This window comes from Ciconia boyciana, chromosome 4 (genome assembly GCF_034638445.1).
Source record: "Ciconia boyciana chromosome 4, ASM3463844v1, whole genome shotgun sequence".
In the NCBI taxonomy this organism is placed as follows: domain Eukaryota; kingdom Metazoa; phylum Chordata; class Aves; order Ciconiiformes; family Ciconiidae; genus Ciconia; species Ciconia boyciana.
The window spans coordinates 40,274,919-40,295,885 of NC_132937.1; the positions used below are offsets into that span (position 1 = coordinate 40,274,919).

Here is a 20,967-nt window from a genome sequence, read left to right on the forward strand (position 1 = left end):
ACCAGAAGTGAGGTAAACTCCTAAACGGCCATAGCTACCTGGCTACAGACAGGAATAGGACCAGCCCTGGAGCTGAAGCTGGCCCAGCCCGTAGCTTGCCCCAGGGCAGTGGGGTCCCCGAGGGGCCCTGGGGAAGGTGGCTGCAGAGACAGTGTGGGCACAGCCCTGCAGCCGTCTGCATCAGGGGCCGGTGCCCAAGGCCTGGGGGGACTGTGAGCATCAGCCTGTTGAACTGCAACTGCACTGTTGTGCTGGAGCACAGAGGGAACAATTTCTCCAATCGATTATTATTTAATCTTTTCTACAATGAACAAATACAATCTACAGTGTAGTTGCATCACACTCTCCAAACATTTTTCTTAGAGCCCCAAAATAAGATGTTTTTTAGTGAAAGAAAACAAATCTGAGCAGTGAACCAAGTCTTCGTTAAATAGAGAAATATTTTCTAGGTAAGTTTCTTGAGGATTAGTATCGACTTCGGCAAAAGCTGGACGGGTGATTTGCTAACATCCGTAGGAAAACTGCCCCGGCGGCCCCGGGGCGGTTCCCGCTGAGGCTGCAGCCACCTGAAGGGAAGGCGCTGCCTAGCTTCTCCCTGGGGCACGCACCGGGAGGGCGCTTCGCCCCGGCGCTGACCCGCCTCCCATGGCGGGCGGCCGGCCGGGCGAGGCGCCGCCGCCGCTGGCGGGCTCGGGAGGGCGGCGAGGCCCGGGGAGTGGCTGCCGCTCGCGCTCCCTCCCTGTGGAGGCGGTGCGCTGTTGACGGCGTCAGCCCGCCGGGCACAGCCACCCCACCGGCCCCTCCAAGCGGTTCCCGGCGGGCGCCCCGGCGAGACGCGCCGCGGCGGGGCGGGCTCCCCCGCTGGGAGCATCGGGCAGGTTTCGGCGGCCGCTGGATGGGAGCCCTTCTCCGCCGGGCACGGCCGCTCTCCCCCCCACGCCGGCTGCGGGAAGGAGGACGGCAGAGCATGCCACCGGCGGGGCGGTTCCGCAGGGACTGACATGCTGCTGAAGGAGGGAAGGCGCCAGCCCTTCCGCCTCTCCCCGCGGTAGCGAAGGCGATGCTGCAGGGCGCTCCCCGGGCTCTCCCGCAGGTGCCAGGCTATCACCCACAGCAGTTGCGATCGCTGCCGTGACCAGCGCGGCCCCGGGCGGGCCGAGGCAACGAGCGGCGCGGGCCTGCACCCCTCTTCGGGGAAGGCGCTGCCTGCGCCCGCGGGGCCCCGCGCGGCGGGCGGCTCCGCGCGGCGGATGCGTGTGCATGAGCTCCGCACCGAGCGGGCGCAGGAAGCGCCCCCGCTCCGCCGCCTCCATCTTCCAGGGCAGCAAGACCTCGCCGCACGGCCGCGACGGTGAACGCCGGGGCAGCGGCTCCGAGAGCGCCTACCAGACCCAGAGAGCCCTGGATGACTGCAAGATGGTGGGTACCACAAAAGGACTTGCCTTAATTTTTATATTTTCCGAGTGTTCTCGTCGCTGGCGGCGGTGCCGCTCCTCCCGCCAGCTTGCCTATTCCCATCACGTGCAGTTGCACTATTTTTAAAACTGCAGTCCCCGTCGGGGGTGCTGCCCTGTGGCCTAACTCGTAGCGGTTACAAACACGGGAGAGGGGAGGGATAAACGAGACCTGTGGGGAGCCGGCTGGGTGCTGCAGGACAGGTAGGGTAGGGACCAGAGCCGGGCGCCTGGCCCTGCAGGAGCAGGAGCCCTCGCCCCAGCACATGCTGCCTTCGAGGCGCTGCCAAGCAGCTGGAGTTGCATTCTGCTAGATCCGGCCAAATCTGTCCCCAGACTTGCACTCACTGCAGCCTAAATAGGTAAACAGTTGCCTCCACTGCATCAGTGCACTCTGTGCTTGCTGTCTTGTGTGCAGCAACCACACTCTTGCCCTAAAATCCTTCTAAAACAGGATTCAGAATTTGAGGCCCTGAAATTCTGTCCCTGACATACATGGTACCTGTTTCCAGTCTCCCCAGAGTAGCTGACTGCAATTGTAAAATCTCAGATCAAGCATCTGCATCCATGTTATTTTTGGACCGTCACATTATGGTATGACATTTTTCTCCATTCATGCTCATAATGTTTGGATCCTGACACTTTCCTCCAAACCAGCACCATACACCCCGTATCTGGCTCCTTGGGCTACAGTCACCTGGACATTGGGCCCCAAAATTGCTCCTCTCACCAATGACAGAAATAGAAAACAAATGAAGTTGCTGCTACTTTACTTGAAAAATCTGGATCTTGCTACAGCTCTGTCCAGTAGCATTGGAAATATATAATCTGCTACTTCTGTTCTGGATTCTGGCAATTTTTTTCCTCGAATACTGCAAACTGCTGGCAGATACCCACTCTGATACTTCAAAATCGAGAGCAACTCCCAGCACGCCAAGGAACAAAAGCTGCCACAGTAGCTCTATAAATATACCCAACAAGTGGATCCTACTGGGTCCTGCCTTTTTTCTCATTCCTGACAGCATAATTTGGTTAGTTAAACAGAAGTGCTAGCTTTGTTTCTTCACTGTTTATCTGGTAGAATTCACTGATTAGAAATAAAATATGATTTACAGATGGATTATCAAGATGCAGTAAGATTCAGGAGATAAAACCAATTTTTTTTCTTTTTCTCTGTCTCGATGCTGCAACATCAGTATGGTTTTGTTTTCCTTGGCAATGCTGAGGTGGCTAAATGTGTCCTCTATTTAGACAGGGGATATCAGGTGAGAACTGGCAAAATGTGTCTGGCGCAACCAGTTACCAGTTGCAGGATGAGATGCTTTTCTCTTTTTCTTAATGCAGAATAATTACACTATAACACAATGTAGTACATTTTTTTTTCTCCATTGCTTTCATGCATCCTCTTAAGCTACAGAATTAGAGAGTTGAAGCCAGGTTTAGCAGAGTACAAGTATTGTGCCTGGGACTTTGTTTGGCGTGTGCTTTTTTTTTGTTTTGGGTTTTGGGGGTGTTTTTTTGCAGATATATCAGAATGCATTGGGATTGTTTTGCTGCTCCAGAAGCAGAGAAACCTATTTGCTACTCTTACAATGAAATTTAAGAAAGCATGGCCAATAAATGAGTCCCAATACTATTCTCAGTTATACAGAGTAATTACAGTGGGATGCATGAAGAGCCAGAATGTCACAGAAGTGACTCATTTATTTTCTGAGTATGAGAATTTGAGGGCTTGACTTTAAAATTTGGTAGATCTGATAGAATCCAGGTGCCAGATCCAGGTTTTTAGCATGCTTGTATGTTGGGATATGTTGAACTCCTGGTGGTAATGATGGCTACAGAATTATGAGCAGTTACTCTTGCCTGGTTTTATGTAGTTTGGAAACTGAGGTCAAATTAGCAAAACAAAGATAAATAAATATTCTGTTCTATTGCTCCCTGCCTTTCACTCTCGCCACCATATGGAGCAAATGGTCTCATGTGCTTTCTTTCAGAAGACAGCAAATGCTTTGTTTCCTTAAAATGTAATCCCACACAAGTGATCAGTGGAACTAAACAATAATGATCTTTCCATCACTGTAAAAGTTACCCATTTATCCAATAGCATCCATGTGTATCTGCTGGATATTAGATTTCTGTGAAAAGGTTGAAGTGTTTATTTACTTCTTTGGGGTTTTTTCCTCTCACACTGGAAAAAGTACTTTCTAGAATCCTAACTGGAAAGTGCCTATCTGGTACATCTTCTCAGCCAATAGCTTCTGATCAGTTTTAAGTCTGAAAGTTGGGTTAGAGGCCAGTGACAGAACAGAAATCATTACAAAATAAATTAGCAAAATCTCCAGTGTAAAAGCAAATGCTACATTACAATCCCTAAATGTGCTGTTAATCAGGAAGCAGGAGGAGCAAAGGCAATCATTTCTGGAGATATTTTTGTCTTTTATGATAGCAAAAAATAACCTCACGCTACTAGTAAAACAGCTGTTTTTTTGTCTGCTTAATATTTAAGACTAATAACTCAAACACTTTCAGAGATTAAAAGCAGAAACACTATTTTCCTGCAAATTAACATTTATAGCTCACAGAAGAGGCAGCTGGCATGGAAGCCCTAGTCATTTACTAAATCTTAGGCACTTGATCCTGTATGCCATGAAATTGGGAGCAGCAGGAACAAGCCCTAGATTGGGCATGTTTTTTAAAAACTTGATTGGTTTTATCAGTGTAGTTAAATGCCTCATGTAAGTAAATCCTCTTTGTTTTTCAGCTTGTCCAGGAGTTCAATACCCAGGTGGCTCTGTACCGGGAGCTGGTCATTTCCATTGGGGATGTCTCAGTCACCTGTCCATCTCTGCATGCAGAAATGCACAAAACTCGAACCCGAGGATGTGAGATGGCCTATCAGGCTCATCAAAAACTAGCAGCAATTTCTGGGTAGGAGTCTACTTATGTTTAATTAAAGCTTTACTCATATGCACATCTTTGCTAAATACTACATTGAGGAAACTTTCAGCAAAAGCATTAACTTGTGTTTCTGTTTTAGGCATAGAGATGTATGACCACAAATTCTACATGATGCTCATTTCCTTATGATAGTGCAATTTTGGATCAAATCCTGGTCCCCTTACCAAGATGGTACCTTACTGATTTCACTGGATGCTTTTATGTAGGATGAACAGGATTTTACTCTGTATCACTAGGCAACTTAAAAAGATCAAGGGAGAAGCCTTGCCTTTCAAGGGTAAAATAGCAATAGCTTTCTGCCCAATCCTTCATTGGGTATACCTAATTGAACAGTTAGAGACAACTAATTCAGCTTAACTAGAGACTTAGCAAAATTAGAGGAAAAAATAATTAGGTGAAAATTACGTAAGGGGGGGAATACAAATTCTATTGTGAAAACTTGTGTTTACATTCTACATGTTTTTAAATCCTTATTTGTGTTGAAATGAGGATTGAAGCTTTGCCAGCATATAATGTTTGAATTTATTCTTTGATGGACTTAGTGTATTACATTATATACATTCCTTTCCATGGTGACAGAATGTATCATATACTTGAGACTATGCCTTAATACAAGATAAACCAGGATAAATAGCTGTATCTTATAAAACGTGAATTCATGCTGCTTACACAAAGTCTAATTATTTGTGGGTTCTTCACAGTATGGTGACTGGGGCATTTGTACTAACACATGTACCTTCTGAGTTTTGTCTCTGACCACACTTCGTCAGAGCTTTCTGCACATGCCTTATCCAACATAAACCATTGTGTGCCACTGGAATAAAACTTTCTTTTTTTTGCAGCTCTGCCTAATCCCCATTGAAGTTTTTGCATCAGTTTAATGTATATGAGAAATCTGTCATAGGTTTAGTATATAAGGGAAGGCCACACTAAAAAACTAAACAGAAGAAAACACTAGTTGGTCATTTTAGTAGAACTGTTAACATTTTCAGATGTAATTTTGTGCAAAGACTCTTAAGTTGATATTACAGCCTCTGATTTGTTCCTCAAACAAAATACATGCTTTTAAGTTACTAAAGTCTGTGAGAATTAAAAAAACCCAAACCAACCACAAGATACAGTTATTTTTAACCAGTGTACACTACCTCAATACTGTAGCACTGAAAATGTGGAAACAAACAAACAGCAGTGAAATTGATCTTGTGCACTTTCAGACTCAAAAGAGAGACTAATACAAACCAAAATAATACATCTGAATAGCAGAACCTAACTTGGATTTTTTTTGTCCATAAAGAAAACAATAGACACATGCTCAGTTAGAAGTATGGAGTTTTTTTAAGTAATCATTTCACAGTTGGGAGTCTGTCATATACACAAAGATGTCCTGAAGGTTGTGCAGTTGCTGCGAGATTGACATTTAGCTAATCTAAAACTGTTTTAAATAACTATGATAATAATGTGATATCCATAACAACTGGTAGGTGTTAGAAACCCTCTGGAAATTACTTGTTTAGTTTGACAGACATTTTACAGGATGTGCTTCACATCCTCACCCTCCTACAGCTGAGGAAAGCCATGTGAGCCAACTTAATTTTTTTGGTGTATCTGTGAGGAAAGATGGGAGATGAAGGTGCAGCAAAGCTTCAGTGTAGAAAACAAATAGAAGGAGAGGAGTAATAAATAGTGTCAGAGGTTCAATCTTTAATTCAGCAGGAAGAGCGATGTAGTGCATATGGCATAGGATCTGGAATGGGAACCTAATTTGGTAGGAAGAAAAAGTATCAGGAAGAAAAATATTTAGGGACAGGAATGTATTAAATCATCCCCAGTATTAAATAGTCAGGAGGGTAGTGTATTGCTCAGAAATCACTAGTAGTCAGCAGATGGGACAAAGGCTCATTTAGTTGACTGCTTTAGTTCAAAATGCACAGCACTGCACTGTGAGAACTCCTGGGTAACACAACCAATTCCATCTTCCAAAGCTTGTTAAAAAAAGCCTATTGCTTTCCCAGCCAGAGAGAATAACAATTAGCTAATTATGTTGCTAGACTATAAAATTTCATTACATATCAGCATTCTATTAGTTAAGGTCATCAATAATATTCAGTTAGTCTCTAAGTGACCTGAGCTGTTGCAGAGCACTCTGAGTTTCTTTCAAGAAGTTGGCATCACTGTTTCAGACAACATTAAGTTCATTAATCTTGTTTGTGCTGATGTCTTCCTTGGAAAATTAGCGGACAGCTTCATTTTATGCTTCCTGTTTGAATACATCAGAATTTGAGACTCTTAAATGCACTTCTGATTCAGGCAGCTAGAAGAGGCACCTATTTCCTTTCATAACTCACCTGTTCTACCAGACTAGGGAAGGTAACAAAGAGGAAAGGTGCAAAGACTCAGAAGGAAAGAAACAGGAACAGATCCGCTAGTGCTGAGAAAGGCATCTCTGGAAGAAAAATTTGAGAACTGTGGGAAGGGAAAGAAATGCTGAGGTGGAGATAATACGTTAGGAACTGAACAGGATAGAAGAAGTTATGAGGAGGAAAAACTTTGATCATGGGCATATCAGTTCTGGAATATTAGATGGACATCAGAGTAGGACAGTGGTGTAATATGAACAAGAAGAGAAGACTGCAGTTGTAGCTGTAGAAAAAGTATACACTGATAAGCCATCAAAAGGAAATTCAGCTAGGGAAATGGAGGAAGTGAAAGCCACACTTACATTTTAAAAACCGAGAGAAAGAAAAACAAAGGAGATGATGACAAAGATAAGGAAGTAGCAAGGAAACATAAAACCTTATGAAGTCTGTACTGGATTAGACCGTATCACCCCAGCTAGCCCAAATCTGACATCTGCCAGTAGCAGAGATTTTGTAAAAAAACATATAAAAACCAGGCTGTGCATAGAACGATGCCTTCCCTAGTATACTTGCCACTTCCCAGCAATCAGTAGTTTAGGGGTTTCCTGAGCCAAAGGCTGCATCTGAACAATTTGTATCTGACAAATATGAGCTCTCACAGAAGATTTCAGGATTTGTCTAAATATGAAGGTCTTTTACTCAGAAAATGCTGAGGATTAATAAGGACATCTTTACACTGTGGTGTGTTTAAAAATGTCACAAATCAATTAAAAAAAAAAGATTAAGTTTATTGAGAAGGGAAATTTTCAGATTCCATCTCTAACCTAATAGGGCCTCATAGCTATTACACCCTCTTCTTAACTTGCTCTCTTATGTGTTTTTCTTGTAGAAATAGGTGAAGTTTTATCAAAGAGCAGATGCATGCCTGAGATTACCAACGCTATCATGGCTTTCAGGGAATAAAGATTAGAAATAAAAATATTTTAAATTGAAATATTCTAGTTCTAGCTGATGATCTTTTAAGAATGCAAGTCAAAGTAAACTCTTCTTTCAGTGTTGGTATTCTCAGGACTTCAGGTCAATTCCTGCTCAACACACTCATACTATAAATTCTTAGTGATTTTTAATGAGACTGTCTTCTGAAGAAAGTGAGCAAGGTTTGGTTCTTTCATTACATTTTCTGCTGTATTCATTTATCAGAAATTAAATGTCTCGAATTACATTGTGCACCCTTGCAGTATCAGAAGTCATGGTCAAAACTGGAGAAAGTAAAGCAGCAAGAAAATGCATCAGCATGATTTTTTTCCAAAGGAAAAGAAAGGAAAAATACTTGGAACAACAGGAAGATGAAAAGAAAATGTGCAAATCTCTGTTTTGAAAGGGGATCTGCTTTATGGGATGATAAAGACTGGTGATATTTTAGAAGTCATCAAATAGAGAGACAGCTTTATAGGTGAAGTACACTATGTTTGGGATGTAAACAGAAAGATAACTCACAACTGTATTTTAAGATACAGGTCTGCACAACTGTGTACACACTTTTGTAAATGTCCCTTTCATATTCTCAAGCACTTGATATGCTTACATAATGCAAGTACTTCTGTGTGCACTTGACACAGTGAAGCCAGAACCGGCAGTGTCTCTGTGACAGTCTGATATATATGTTGACAGTGGCTTTTAATGCATGAAATGAAACCGTGTGAGGAGCCCAGGGGTGCATGGCAATGTACATCTGTGTGAACCTAGCTTTGAAAGCTAAGTTGTCCTCTGTTGTTCAGACTGGTGTTGCAAAGTCCGGAACCTAGGGAGGAATAAACCCATACACCAGTACAGGCTGGGGGCCAACCACCTGGAAAGTAGCTTTGCAGAAAAGAACCAGGGGATTCTGGTGAACACCAAGCTGAACATGAGCCAGCACTGTGCCCTTGTGGCAAAGAGGGCCAACAGCCTCCTATGCTACATTAGGAAGTGTTGCCAGCAGGTCGAGGGAGTTGATCCTTCCCCTCTACTCAGCACTGTTGAGGCCATATCTGGAGTACTGTGTCCAGTTCTGGGCTCCCTAGTAGAAAAGAGAAAGGGACATACTGGAGCGAATCTAGTCAATGGCCATTAAGATGATTAAGAGCATACAGCATCTGACATACAAGGAGAGGCTGACAGACCTGGGATTGTTTAGCTTGGAGAAAAGAAGGCTTGGAAGGGGGATCTTATCAACGTGTATAAATACCTGATGGGATAGCATAAAGAAGACACAGCCACACTCTTCTCAGTGGTATCCAGTGACAGGACAACAGGCAGTAGGCACAAACTGAAATACAGGAAATTTGATTTAAACATTTTAAAAACCCTTTTTTACTGCGAGGTTGGTAGAATATTGGAACTGGTGCCCAGAGAACTTGTGGAGTCTTCACCCTTGGAGATACTCGGAACTCAATTGGATACAGTCCTTAGTGACCTGCTCCAGTTGACGCTGCTTTGAGCAGGGGGGTTAGACTAGATTAGCTCTAGATGTTCCTTCCGGCCTGTGACAAAAGGCACCGTAAATCTTCTCATTGGGAAAATTCCAAGATAAAGTTTCCTTATTTTACATTGGGGTGCATACGCTACTTCTATAATACAGCTGTTACATGTAACTTCCCCTGAGTTGAAGAAAACTTAAGGAAGTAGATGTAAAAATCACATCCTGATTGCATTCCCTTCTTTGTTGCAGTGCACAGAAATGTTACCATAGTGTTGCTTTAAGCATGTAGTTTTAGTTAATTTCTATTTTTGTTTTCCTTTGCAATCTACAATAGATTTCTGATGTTTTCATTAAGCAATAGAGGGTAATGTCTCAGACATAATTAATATTAGATCAGTTCCTAAAGGTTGTTTTAAAACACTCTATTGACACCCAGTTGTGGCCAAATTTTTCTTAAAATGTCTGAATTTTCCCTAAATTATGACACTTGAAAATGATTATCTGCTTTCTAAAGCACACAAGCAAACAAAAAAGACTGCTCCAAAATATTTTACAAATTAAGAGAAAAGGAGACTTCAGGCTTATAACATGATGAGAGCTGCATTAAGACAGACATCATAGAAACCATTTTAACTGTTTAACTTAAGATGTTTTCGTGGTTTAGCTTCAGTCAGCAACTAAGGACCACACAGCCACTCGCTCACTCTCCCCCGCCAGTGGGATGGGGGAGAGAATCGGAAGAGCAAAAATAAGAAAACATGTGGGTTGAGATAAGAACAGTTTAATAATTGGAAATGATGATAATGATGATGATGATGATGATACTACTACTACTACTACTACTACTACTACTACTACTAATGATGTAATGAAAAAGAAAACAAGAGAGCAAGAGAGGAACAAAACCCAGGAAAAAAAACAAGTGATACAACCGCTCACCACCCGCTGACCGATGCCCAGACAGTCCCCGAGTAGCGATTGCTGCCCCCCGGCCAACTCCCCCCAGTTTATATACTGAGCATGACATCATATGGTATGGAATAGCCCTTTGGCCAGTTTGGATCAACTATCCTGGCTGTGCCCCCTCCCATTTCTTGTGTACCTGGCAGAGTAGGGGAAGCTGAAAAGTCCTTGACTAGTGTAAACATTACTTAGCAACAACCAAAACATCAGTGTGTTATCAACATTATTCTCATACTAAATCCAAAACCCAGCACTATACCAGCTACTAGGAAGAAAATTAACTCTATCCCAGCCAAAACCAGGACAGTGTCCACCCCTTATTCTATACCATCTACATCATGCCCAGGTCCTACCCATTCCAATACATTCCAATTAATCACCACCACTTTCCCTATCTTTTGATATATACACACAGATATCATTCACTTAGTCTATGGGCCATCCCTCTAAAAAGTCCATTGAGTTCATTTAGTCCATGACTTTGGGCTCCATCTGTCATAACAGTCCTTCAGGGCAGGAGAGATGGTGTGTGGGGTTGGATTGTTGCATGCTGAAGCCAGTTCTGGTTCCATCACTGCTGCACTTTGCTTGGTTTCATCAAAGTTAATTCTTCATTCATCTGGGTGATTATTAATCTGGTGTTTGCTTCCACCATTGTAAGCACATAGCGCTTGCCTTGGCGGGTTTGTGGGAGTGTGATATAATTAATCTGCCAGGCCTCCCCATATTTATATTTCAGCCATCGTCCTCCATACCACAGAGGCTTTAACTGCTTGGCTTGCTTGATTGCAGCGCATCTTTCAGATTCATGGATAACCTGTGCAATAGCGTCCATGGTCAAGTCCACCCCTCGATCACGAGCCCATCTATATGTTGCATCTCTTCCTTGATGGCCTGAGGGGTCATGGGCCCACCAAGCTATAACTAATTCACCCTTATGTTGCCAGTCCAGGTCCACCTGAGCCACTTCAATCTTAGCAGCCTGATCCACCTGCTGCTTGTTTTGATGTTCCTCAGTGGCCTGACTCCTGGGTACTTGAGCATCTATGTGACATACTTTTACAACCAGGTTCTCTACCTGGGCAGCAATGTTTTGCCACAATGCTGCAGCCCAGATGGGTTTGCCTCTGCGCTGCCAATTGTTCTGCTTCCATTGCTGTAACCACCCCCACAGGGCATTTGCCACCATCCATGAATCAGTATAAAGACAGAGCACTGGCCACTTTTCTCATTCAGCAATGTCTAAAGCCAGCTGGATGGCCTTTACTTCTGCAAATTGGCTTGATTCACCATCTCCTTCAGCAGTTTCTACAACTTGTTATATAGGACTCCATAAAGCAGCTTTCCACCTCTGATGCTTTCCCACAATATGACAGGACCCATCAGTGAACAGGGCATATTGCTTCTCATTTTCTGGTAGTTTATTGTACAGTGGGGCCTCCTCAGCACACGTCACCTCCTCTGCTGGCGATATTCCGAAATATTTGCCTTCTGGCCAGTCCATGATCACTTCCAAGATTCCTGGGCGATTGGGGTTTCCTATCTGAGCCCGTTGTGTGATCAGTGCAACCCACTTACTCCACGTAGCATCAGTTGCATGATGTGTAGAGGGGACCCTCCCTTTGAACATCCAGCCCAGCACCGGCAGCCGGGGTGCCAGGAGGAGCTGTGCTTCAGTACCAACCACTTCCAAAGCAGCTCGAACCCCTTCATATGCTGCCAATATCTCTTTTTCCATTGGAGTATAGCAGGCCTCGGATCCTCTATATCCCTGACTCCAAAACCCTAGGGGTCGACCTCGAGTCTCCCCTGGTGCTTTCTGCCAGAGGCTCCAGGTAGGGCCATTCTCCCCGGCTGTGGTGTAGAGCACATATTTCACATCTTGCCCTGCCCGGACTGGCCCAAGGGCTACTGCATGAACTATCTCCCATTTAATTTGTTCAAAGGCTTGTCATTGCTCAGGGCCCCATTTGAAATCATTCTTCTTCCGGGTCACTTGATAGAGAGGGCTTACAATCAGACTGTAATTTGGAATATGCATCCTCCAAAACCCCACAACGCCTAAGAAAGCTTGTGTTTCCTTTTTGCTAGTTGGTGGAGACATGGCTGTTATTTTGTTGATCACATCCATTGGGATCTGACGACGTCCATCTTGCCATTTTATTCCTAAAAACTGGATCTCCTGTGCAGGTCCCTTGACCTTCCTTTGTTTTATGGCAAAACCAGCTTTCAGAAGGATCTGGACTATTTTCTTCCCTTTCTCAGGAACTTCTTCTGCTGTATTGCCCCACACGATGATGTCATCAATGTATTGCAGGTGTTCTGGAGCTTCACCCTGTTCCAGTGTCATCTGGATCAGTCCATGGCAAATGGTGGGGCTGTGTTTCCACCCCTGGGGCAGTCAATTCCAAGTGTACTGAACGCCCCTCCAAGTGAAAGCAAACTGTGGCCTGCACTCTGCTGCCAAAAGGACTAAGAAAAACACAGTAGCGATATCATTTGTAGCATACCATTTGGTTGCTTTTGACTCCAGTTTGTATTGAAGTTCTAGCATGTCTGGCACAGCAGCACTTGGCAGTGGCGTGACTTCATTTTTCAGTCGACAACTCATCTTATGGATGGGAATCAGGGAGTCTCGGTTGGTGCGATATTGCTGCCGGTGCACCGTTGTGGTAGCAACTGGCACCTGTTGTTCTTCAACCCTCAGCAACCCCACAACAGAAGGGTCCTCTGAGAGACCAGGAAAGGTAGACAGCTGTTTAATTTCCTCCATCTCCAAGGCAGCTATACCAAAAGCCCACCGGTACCCTTTTGGGTCCTTGAAATACCCTCTCCTGAGGTAGTCTATGCCAAGGATGCACGGAGCCTCTGGGCCAGTCACAATGGGGTGCTTTTGCCACTCATTCCCAGTTAGGCTCCCTTCAGCCTCCAATACAGTTAGCTGTTGGGATCCCCCAGTCAGTCCAGAAATACAGATGGGTTCTGCCCCTATATAGCTTGATGGCATTAGGGTGCACTGTGCACCGGTGTCTACTAGAGCCTTATACTCCTGTGGGTCTGATGTGCCAGGCCATTGAATCCACACAGTCCATTAAACCCGGTTGTCCCTTTCCTCCACCTGGCTGGAGACAGGGCCCCTCTAGTCCTGGTCATAATATTCATTACCCATTTCTTGTACATACGAGTCAGGAGTTTCTTCATTAAAATCAGGAGTAAGATCAGCCCTTCTACTCTGTCTGGGGAACTGCCCACTGGAAACCGGAGCAGCAATTTTCCTGGAAGAACCCCCTTTGGTGATTGTGTTTCCTTGCAACTCACGTACCCATGCCTCTAGGGTCGAGGTAGGTTTTCCATCCCACTTCCTCATGTCCTCTCCGTGGTCACGCAGGTAAAACCACAGGGTGCCCCGTGGTGTGTAACCTCTGTATCCTCTCTCTTGAGCAGAAGAGCACTGATTCCTAATAGCTGAGATATTGGTCTGTACAGGTGGAAAGTAGGACCTTTGAGTTGCTGGACCAATTTCTCCACAGCTGAGAGAAGAGAAGAGAGACTTTCTTCGTATCCCCAGAGTTGGCTAGCTGCTTCATCCACCGTTGGACCATCTCTGTCTTTCCAGGTCAGTATTGCCAATGAGTTGGCACACAACGGTGGTGCATTCCGTACCAACTTCTGCCACATGGGTCACGTACACCTGATTTCATCTGGATCTTTGGATAACTGCTCGTTGTCCAGGTCACCATAAACCACCTCCAGCACAGCTAATTCCCTCAGGTACTGGATACCTTTCTCCATGGTGGTCCATTTCCCGGGGCGATATACAACATCTTCCTTGAAGGGATATCTTTCCTTCATAGCTGACAGGAGTCACCTCCAGAGGCTGCGGGCTGGTGCCCCTTTTCCAATTGCTTCGTCAATGCCCCCTTCCCTAGAAAGGGATCCCAGCTGTTTGGCTTCCTTACCCTATAATTCCAGGCTACTGGCCCTGTTATCCCAGCATCGGAGCAGCCAGGTGACAATGTGCTCGCCTGGACGACGGCTGAAATCTTTTCACATATCTCGCAGCTCACTTAGGGACAGGGATTGGGTGGTTTCCATCTCGTTTACGAGTTCTTCCTTCTCCTCTCCTTGTGACGGCCCTGGTCTTTCATCCTCCCTTTCTAAACGAGCTGACTTTCGCTTCCAAATTTTCTTCTTGTATATAGGGGCGACTGATAGCGGCACGGGTTGGTTCCCTGGTTCAACTGAATTATCTGTCGCGGGGGTTGGAGTAACCGCAGTATCTGTCGCCAAGGTTGGATTAGCCGCAGTGCCTGTCACAGGGGGGTTGGAGTAACCACGGTACCTGTCGCAGGGGAGGTTGGAGTAGCTGTGGTGCCTGTTGCAGGCAGGGTTTGAGTAGCCACGGTGCCTGTTGCAGGGGGGGTTGGAGTAGCTGTGGCGCCTGTCGCAGGGGGGGTTCTAGTAGCCATGGTACCTGTCACAGTGGGGGCTGGAGTAGCTGTGGCACTTGTCGCAGCAGGGGCTGGAGTAGCCGTGGTGCCTGTCACAGCGGGGGCTGGAGTAGCTGAGGTGCCCGTCTCTGCCGTCAGATCCAGAGACCTTTTCTTCCCCTTGAGGGTTCTGAATAGTGTTGAACAGGGTTCGGTAGGCATGGGCCAGGCCCCAGCACGTTGCAGTGATTTGTGTCTCTATTGAGTTGCCAGGGTGACAGCATACTTTTTCCAAGTATTTTACTAGTTTTTCAGGACTCTGCACTTTTTCAGGGGTGAAGTTCCAAAGCAGTGGAGGTGCCCAGTGTCCTAGGCATTTGCCTATGCTATCCCACACACCCTGCCACTCATAACTATCCAGCCTTGGGGCAGAGGTCTGGATGATATTCTTAAATTGCTTTTTAACCTTAGACAAAACCAAGACAACATTCCCAAGAAATATCAATAGAAGTATCTTAACTACCCAAGAATGTTCAAGATACTGAGAAGTTATTGTAATGAAGGAGGAAACATCATAGAAGAAGGTAGCGAAGGTGCCATTCTGTATTTCCTCCATAGAAAACCTCTCAGAGGAAGAAATATAATTGCTAATTGTCTCCATAAGGTGGTACCTGAAGTACAGTAATGGCTTCAGTACAGAACTCAGATACCAAATTAAGCTCAAGGTCACTGTTTTAATAACAGATCTTGCAGGCAAAACATCACTAATCATTGCAGAACACAGCAAACTGCAAAAACCAACCTTGATCTTTAACATTTACAGCAAAAGAATGAGCATGGTACAGACCAGATAAACCAGTATCGAGAACAGATGAATCAGTATTGTGACCCGCAACTATTAAGAGATCTAAATTCCTTAATATGCTCTGGTTAATGTGTTATTATCTGAAACCCTTCATGCCCCACATTGGGTGCCAAAAAGGACTGTCGTGGTTTAGCCCCAGTCTGTAATTAAGTACTACACAGCTGCTTGCTCACCCTCCTCCCACCCCGGTGGGATGGGGGAGAGAATCAGAAGAGCAAAAGTAAGAAAACTCGTGGGTTGAGATAAGAAAAGTTTAATAATTGGAAATAATAATAATAATAATAATAATGATAATGAAAAGGAAAACAACAAGAGAGAGAGAGAGAGGAACAAAACCCAGGAAAAAAAAACAAGTGATGCAACCACTCACCACCCACCAACTGATGCCCAGCCAGTCCCCGAGCAGCGATCGCTGCCCCCCGGCCAACTCCCCCCAGTTTATATACTGGGCATGATGTCATATGGTATGGAATAGCCCTTTGGCCAGTTTGGATCAACTATCCTGGCTGTGCCCCCTCCCAGCTTCTTGTGCACCTGGCAGAGCTTGGGAAGCTGAAAAGTCCTTGACTAGTGTAAACACCACTTAGCAACAGCCAAAACATCAGTGTGCTATCAACATTATTCTCATACTAAATCCAAAACACAGCACTATATCAGCTACTAGGAAGAAAATTAACTCTATCCCAGCCGAAACCAGGACAGATGTTAAATAAAGCACTGCTGGCAGACAGTATAGCTGAGCAGAAGGAAAACATAGCAACACTTTGCTCAACAGTGAAGAATTTTTATAATCATGTATCAAAAACAAGGTAATGCCAGCAGAAAGAGCAACAAACTAGAGCTCTGCCCAAGCTAGATATCAGTCATGCAGTATGTATGGAGATCTCTGCCCTCCTTAGATATCTTTGCAGCCTCTGCTATTGTACTCCTTTAACCATGTGTGCCAGAGGCAGGGAGAGTAATGTTAATGTTGATCCTTGGTGTTCTGAATTACAGGCACTGCCCCTGTATGCTATGTCAGTTACAGTTAACATTGTTTCAACAGCCAGATGAAAAGTTAAGAATAAGGTAAGTGCTTCACAGAGGTTGCACCATGATAACGAGAATGTGGCCTGTTGAGAGTATAATTAAATATTAAAAATAATGTGATGACATGTAAGAAAACAAAGAAAGCAGTCAACATTCACTGCAAGAATCAATACTGTTATACATGGCATACCAACGGCATAATGATCCCTGAATTCATATGGGGTTTTTTTGCCAAAATATTGCAGATATTTAAAACATTAAGAACTTAAAAATCTGACCTTAAAAATCCTATTAAGTAAGTACAAAATGTTGAGATTCTGCACTTCTGAAAACTGTGGGAAATATAAAATTTCCCATTTGCACTCACATGCATATACTACAAATCATCTCAGTAAGTTGTTCCAATCTGGCAGGCCAGATCCCACAATTCTTACAATCAAGGCTTACCTGCAAGTTGTCCTGACGAGTTGACTGGGACTGTCCAAAATTAGAAAAGTCAGCAAGATCTTTTTATCTCTCCAAAGAAGAGCTTTCAGGATCTGGAGCAAGTTCATTACTGAGTATTCTTATCATATACACATTGACAATCATATATATCATATACACATTGACATAACACACATTGACAATTTTGGACTCCTCACAAAGCACAGTGGCACCTGCCACTTTCTTTTAAACCAAAGCTGAAGGTAACTCAACTTAATTTCTAGAGCACTTGCACCTACCTCCCATAAAGATGACCTGAATTCCAGACTACAGTCGGGGGGAAGTGGGAGATAAAAGCAAGACGGACATCATCTTTGTCAGTCACTTATTTGCCCCTTTCTTCCATCTCACACTCAACCAGCACATTCACAGCACGTCCCAGTGCAGCACTGCCACTGCCGAGACACTCAAGGACTGCACATGCTGGGTAAGTCAGGCAGGTAAGCCTGTCTCTTATGTGAAGGGTCCTCTAACAGAAGAGAAGCTGTGTCCCAGCCCAGCAGCCAGGGACTCTGCCCCATGCTCAAGAATCACCACAATTAGGCATATTCTCCCTGGCAGAAAGAGAGCACTGTAGCTTTTCCTCTGTGATGTGACCTGAAACTGTGAGGCAATTGCAAGCAAGGAGGAGGCACATTGCCATCATCTGAACCAGTGGGCAGAGTATTGTGCACAAGGGAGCAAAATGGTGTAGAGGTCTGCAGTCTATTTGTGTTTCAAGCAGTGCCAGTGCGGGTAAACATTGAAGACTGTTAAGGAACTTCCTTGGTGGTAAGGAGAACTTGTATTCTAGTCCTTGCTCCCATGATTTTTTCTGTGTTTTAAGCAGATAAAACACATAAAGATGCAGGGGAGCAGAGATCCAGAACTCACATGAATGCTGAGTATTTTTCAGCATTCTGCATCTTTAGCCTGGTGAACTGTAAATTCATCTATGCAGTACCTTGGTCTAGGGTTGGAGTAGGCTGCAAGTTTAGGGTGGTTTGGCTTCCGTTTTTACATGCCTTCTGCATTCAGCACTCCATTCTGGGTCCCAAACTCCAGCCTGGAAGAGGATACCAAAAAGTAAGGTGCTGCTGTATTTTAACTCCTCCACTGGAATGCTCTTCTCTGCTATGCAGCAGCATTCCACTACAGTTAGATTCCAGGGGGTTTGTTTCTCTAAATCTAACTTGGGAATAGTGGAGTATTCTGGCCATAGGTGAGCCTATGTATCTGTAGCAATGGTTGAAATAACCACTCTCTTTTACAGTCCCGTTTTGAGCTATACAAACCTTTTACATCACAAAATTGAAGTTAAGGAAAACAACATATGTAGCCAGAGAGATTTGGGGACTGAATTAGTTTGGCAGGGTCCCTTTAGAAATGCTGCAGCATCAGAGCTGACGTTGTTCAGAAAATCCAATGTTTCTGCAAGCATTCTCTAACTTCATGCCCTTCTCTTGCCCCATTTTGTCCTTCCTTCAGAATACCTGCTATCACTGTTGGACATAAAAAGCTTTTCAGACTTCTTCTATGAAAGCAATTTTCTTAGGGAGTAATCAGCCAGAGGATCCAGCTGTTAGGTACATCTATAGAAGCAGGAAATGTGGGGATTTTGAAAAGCCTACAAAACTTAAGTGTTGACTCTTTTTTTGACAGTTGCTGTTACCTTCGCTTCACTCCAAATTTTCTCATACCCTCTTCTCCCTTGTTGTCATCCTTTTCTTCGGTGTATCTGTTTCTTGCTTTTTTTTCCCCATAACCCATCTCCAAACAGTAATGAAATTAATATCACATTTGCTGCTGTCACATTAACTATTTGGAAACTCTTCAGGGCAGAGACCTGAATGTTACTTTATATAATAACAAGCCCACTGGAATCCATTTTCCTTTAGATCTGTGGCATTACTGTAATAAACATGATTAACAAGAATAATGAGTGTTTTGAATATTTTTTTTTTTATGTTTTGGGAAAAGTCTTGAAAATCTTTCATTCAACCTTTGCCTGATCCTTTAGGTGAATCACTTATTAAATAGATGTAGCAGTACTTATTATCTCTGAAAAATACTGTGTATATTATTTAATGCTTTTACATCATATTTCAGTCTTTCAAGGGAAGGTGTAATATTCAAATATCCTATTTTATTATTGCTATAGTGTTTCCTAAATAAAGCATGTGAAAATTACATTTTTATCATATTGTTTTCCTAAATTATTTCTTCAAAATTTTATTTTAAATGATCAATTTGCTGGAATTTTAACACGTAACAGCACATAGCAACTCCTGTATGTATCTTGGCATGTCACAAGTGGAATCAGTCAATAAGCTCTTCCTGAGTAAAAACCTGAGTGATACTAACTTATATCTGTAAATAGTGCTTTATAAAGGGATTTAGAACTAAATTTTAAAAGGTATTTAAAGACTTACAAATGCAGCTTATTATGAGTCTTTCATGTCATGATAATGACCCTATGCTCACAAAACTCGGGGACACCACAGAGGTTCAAAATTAATGTTAGACCAACCCAAAATATTTTTTTTTCATTTCAGTATTTCTGAGAGAAAATTTATTTCTTGGTAAAATTTTGCAAAAACCACATTTGTTGAAAAAAAAAAAGTATGAAAAAAAAAATTGAAAAAAAGAAGCTTCATGCCTAGCTTCACAGATGTGACTGAAAGTTGCAATTGCACTGGTAAAGAACTGTCCCTATAACCAAGACAGTCAAGAAGAGCACCTTTATGTCCTGTTTAGGCCCACTGCTTTGAAATCTGTCTCACCAGCATATTTCAGTAATTTTCTTCTCTAGATTTCTACTGAAACACAGCTGTGGCCAAAGCTGAGAATTTAGTCATGAGTTTTAAGTGCTTCTTTCCTGATAATTTTCTTAAATACCATTTCATTAAGAAATCCCACATTGCTGCAATTTTTAACGTTAGACACTCTGCTTACCTTGGTTCTGTATAGATTTGATTATATTGTTTACAGAAAATTACTTCTGCTTCTCACTGAAATTCTTATAAATCCAGACTATTTTAGCAATATGTTCGTATATCTTCAGAGAAGTGAGAACATGAGATAATGAAGTTGTGCATTAGAAAAAGACTTTAACATGGGCTCTTAGAATTCTACATGTACTGGGTTTTTGCTTCTGATTTCTTATCTCCTTTTTAAGTTTTAGACTGAAATTTTCCTGTTAACTCAAATATTTTTACTAATTCTCAGTAGTTCTCAACATTCTGAAACACTTTTGTCTAATTAGAAAAAACAGTTTTGATTCTGTGCCCCTCACTGAAATCAGCCAGTGCAGTTGCTAAGTTAATTGTGCAGGACCATGCAATTAAGTGCATGTCCTTCTCACTACCCATGTTCTGTCATGCCCCTTCAAGTGCTAGACTTCCTGCCGAGTCATCTAAGAAAAGTCTTCATATTTATTGTGAACTTTAGTGCATGGAGATTTGCTCTAGTAAGATGTCCAGTACCAAATGATAAAGGATAACTGCTCTCAACAGCATCATCAGTAACTTGTAAGATCAGTCTCCAACCAAGGGAGATCTCAGATCTGTCAGGCTTACACAGGGAAAATTCCAACCAAATCCAAATTTATTATAAGGTGTATAAAATCTGTTCTAGTTTTTCTAACTGCTTTATAGTTCCATTTCATAATAATTAAATATTTGAAACAATTATCTAGGCATTAAGGTCTCATCTGAACAAAGCATTAAATTAGGCATTCCTTAATCAGGAATCCTTCCAGTACTATCAATTAAATGATGTTTAAATTCCTGTTTTAAAATTAAACATATACTGAAGTGCTGGCTATTATTGAATACTATTTCCTCTTTGCTGGATACATTTGCAGATCTACATTTAGATTTTCTACATAATTTTTAACTATAAGATAAATAATACACTCAGTTATTTGTACATGAACAATTATTCACTGTAGTTCTTCCTTTTCTCTCTTATGTTCCATTTTTTA

The 20,967-nt window shown here is 43.1% G+C and overlaps 1 protein-coding gene across 3 annotated transcripts in view; it reads left to right on the top strand.

The window, feature by feature from the left end:
• Nucleotides 1-748: 748 nt before the first annotated feature.
• Nucleotides 749-20,967, top strand: part of RGS7BP (regulator of G protein signaling 7 binding protein) — a 62,815-nt gene continuing 42,596 nt past the window's right edge. The window contains exons 1-2 of one of the 3 annotated variants that reach the window (XM_072859291.1): nucleotides 749-1,419; nucleotides 4,216-4,382. In XM_072859291.1, coding sequence (XP_072715392.1) covers nucleotides 1,261-1,419; nucleotides 4,216-4,382 — 326 coding nt within the window. In that variant the 5' untranslated portion in view covers nucleotides 749-1,260. Of the gene's footprint in view, nucleotides 1,420-4,215; nucleotides 4,383-13,708; nucleotides 13,810-20,967 lie in introns of those variants that run through there. The other 2 variants (XM_072859292.1, XM_072859294.1) reach the window with 2 other exon arrangements.